The sequence below is a fragment of the Bidens hawaiensis genome, unplaced genomic scaffold (genome assembly GCF_021521415.1).
Source record: "Bidens hawaiensis isolate Kalapana, Puna unplaced genomic scaffold, B.hawaiensis_p1.1 tig00008123_1, whole genome shotgun sequence".
NCBI lineage: Eukaryota > Viridiplantae > Streptophyta > Magnoliopsida > Asterales > Asteraceae > Bidens > Bidens hawaiensis.
Window position 1 is genome coordinate 667,230 of NW_027491577.1, and position 1,307 is coordinate 668,536.

The window sequence follows — 1,307 nt, forward strand, 5'->3', positions numbered from 1 at the left end:
ACAATATGTGTCTGTATTGCTGCAGTTCTCATTGTTTTCTACTTAAAGTTGGATACTTTCATGTCATGAAGTTAAGTTTAAGGTTTTCTAGTTTGCAGGCATTGATTTGATGATCTAGTAGTTTCAAGAATAAAAATTAGGGTATTCAACATGTGGAGATATACTTCAAATGCCATTATGAGTCCCTCTGGACCAAAAGTTGACTCTACAAGATCCAATCAAGCTTCTTTTGACTGTTCAGATGATGAAACCTCTGAAAGTAACAATGGAGATGAAGCTTTTGAGTGCCCGATTTGCTGGGAATCTTTTAACATTGTAGAAAACGTGCCTTACGTGTTATGGTGTGGTCACACCCTCTGTAAGAACTGTGTACTCGCGTTCCAATGGGCTGTGGTCAAACTACCGACTCTTCCAATTCAACTCCCGTTTTTCATATCGTGCCCTTGGTGTAACATGTTATCGTTTCGCCTCGTTTACAAAGGGAATCTTATGTTTCCCAAAAAGAATTACTTTCTTCTTTGGATGGTTGAGAGCAAGAATGGTGATCGGATCAAGTCTCATTCGTCTTGTGCGGATCATGCACCCGTGTCTTCTTGGTCATGGAACCGCAGCTGGCCCACTAACCAGACCGCCCGGGCTAACACCACAATTAGCCCGTGCACCCATGAACCAGATCATGGTCAAGATTCACGTGCTACTGATTCTAACATAAATAGATTGCACTCGTTTCTTAGCAAGTCATTGATCTATTTTGTCCACTTGACAGCTAAGTTCCCATTCGTGTTTATATTTCTTCTTATTGTTTTATATGCCATACCCGCGAGTGTGATCATCTTAGCTGTGTATATTCTTGTTACGATCCTGTTTGCGGTTCCGTCTATTCTTGTTCTGTATTTTGCGTACCCGAGTCTTGATTGGCTGATTAGGGAGATTATCAGTTAGGGTTGCATGCTGCAATTGTTTATTGTAATTTGTGACCCGTTTTATTTATATAGATTTGAATATGCAGTCTGCACTTGAATGTTTAGATGCCATTTTAGTTATGTTATTGGCGGGCATTTGGTTCTTTATGTTTGTGTTCGGTATAGTTAATATCCCTATCAAACGTTTATAATGTAAGCATATTAATCAATGTTGCTCTTGAGTTTGTTTCGAGTTAATTGCATAATGAGTAGTCTGTCTATACACGGGCGGAAATGTAAAAGAGCACAAACCAATACACAGGTGAAAATGTAATATAGCACAAACTGGTTGAGTGGTTGGATTGTTCAATTCAAACATTTTTCATATATTCATCCTTATCATAG

General features: G+C 38.9%; 1 protein-coding gene across 1 annotated transcript; it reads left to right on the forward strand.

Moving 5' to 3' along the window:
* On the forward strand, positions 1 to 1,097 carry LOC143637072 (uncharacterized). The gene has a single exon (XM_077104533.1). It carries the CDS (start codon positions 151 to 153, stop codon positions 940 to 942), a length of 792 nt encoding a protein of 263 aa, XP_076960648.1. The 5' UTR covers positions 1 to 150; the 3' UTR covers positions 943 to 1,097.
* The last annotated feature ends 210 nt before the right edge of the window (positions 1,098 to 1,307 follow it).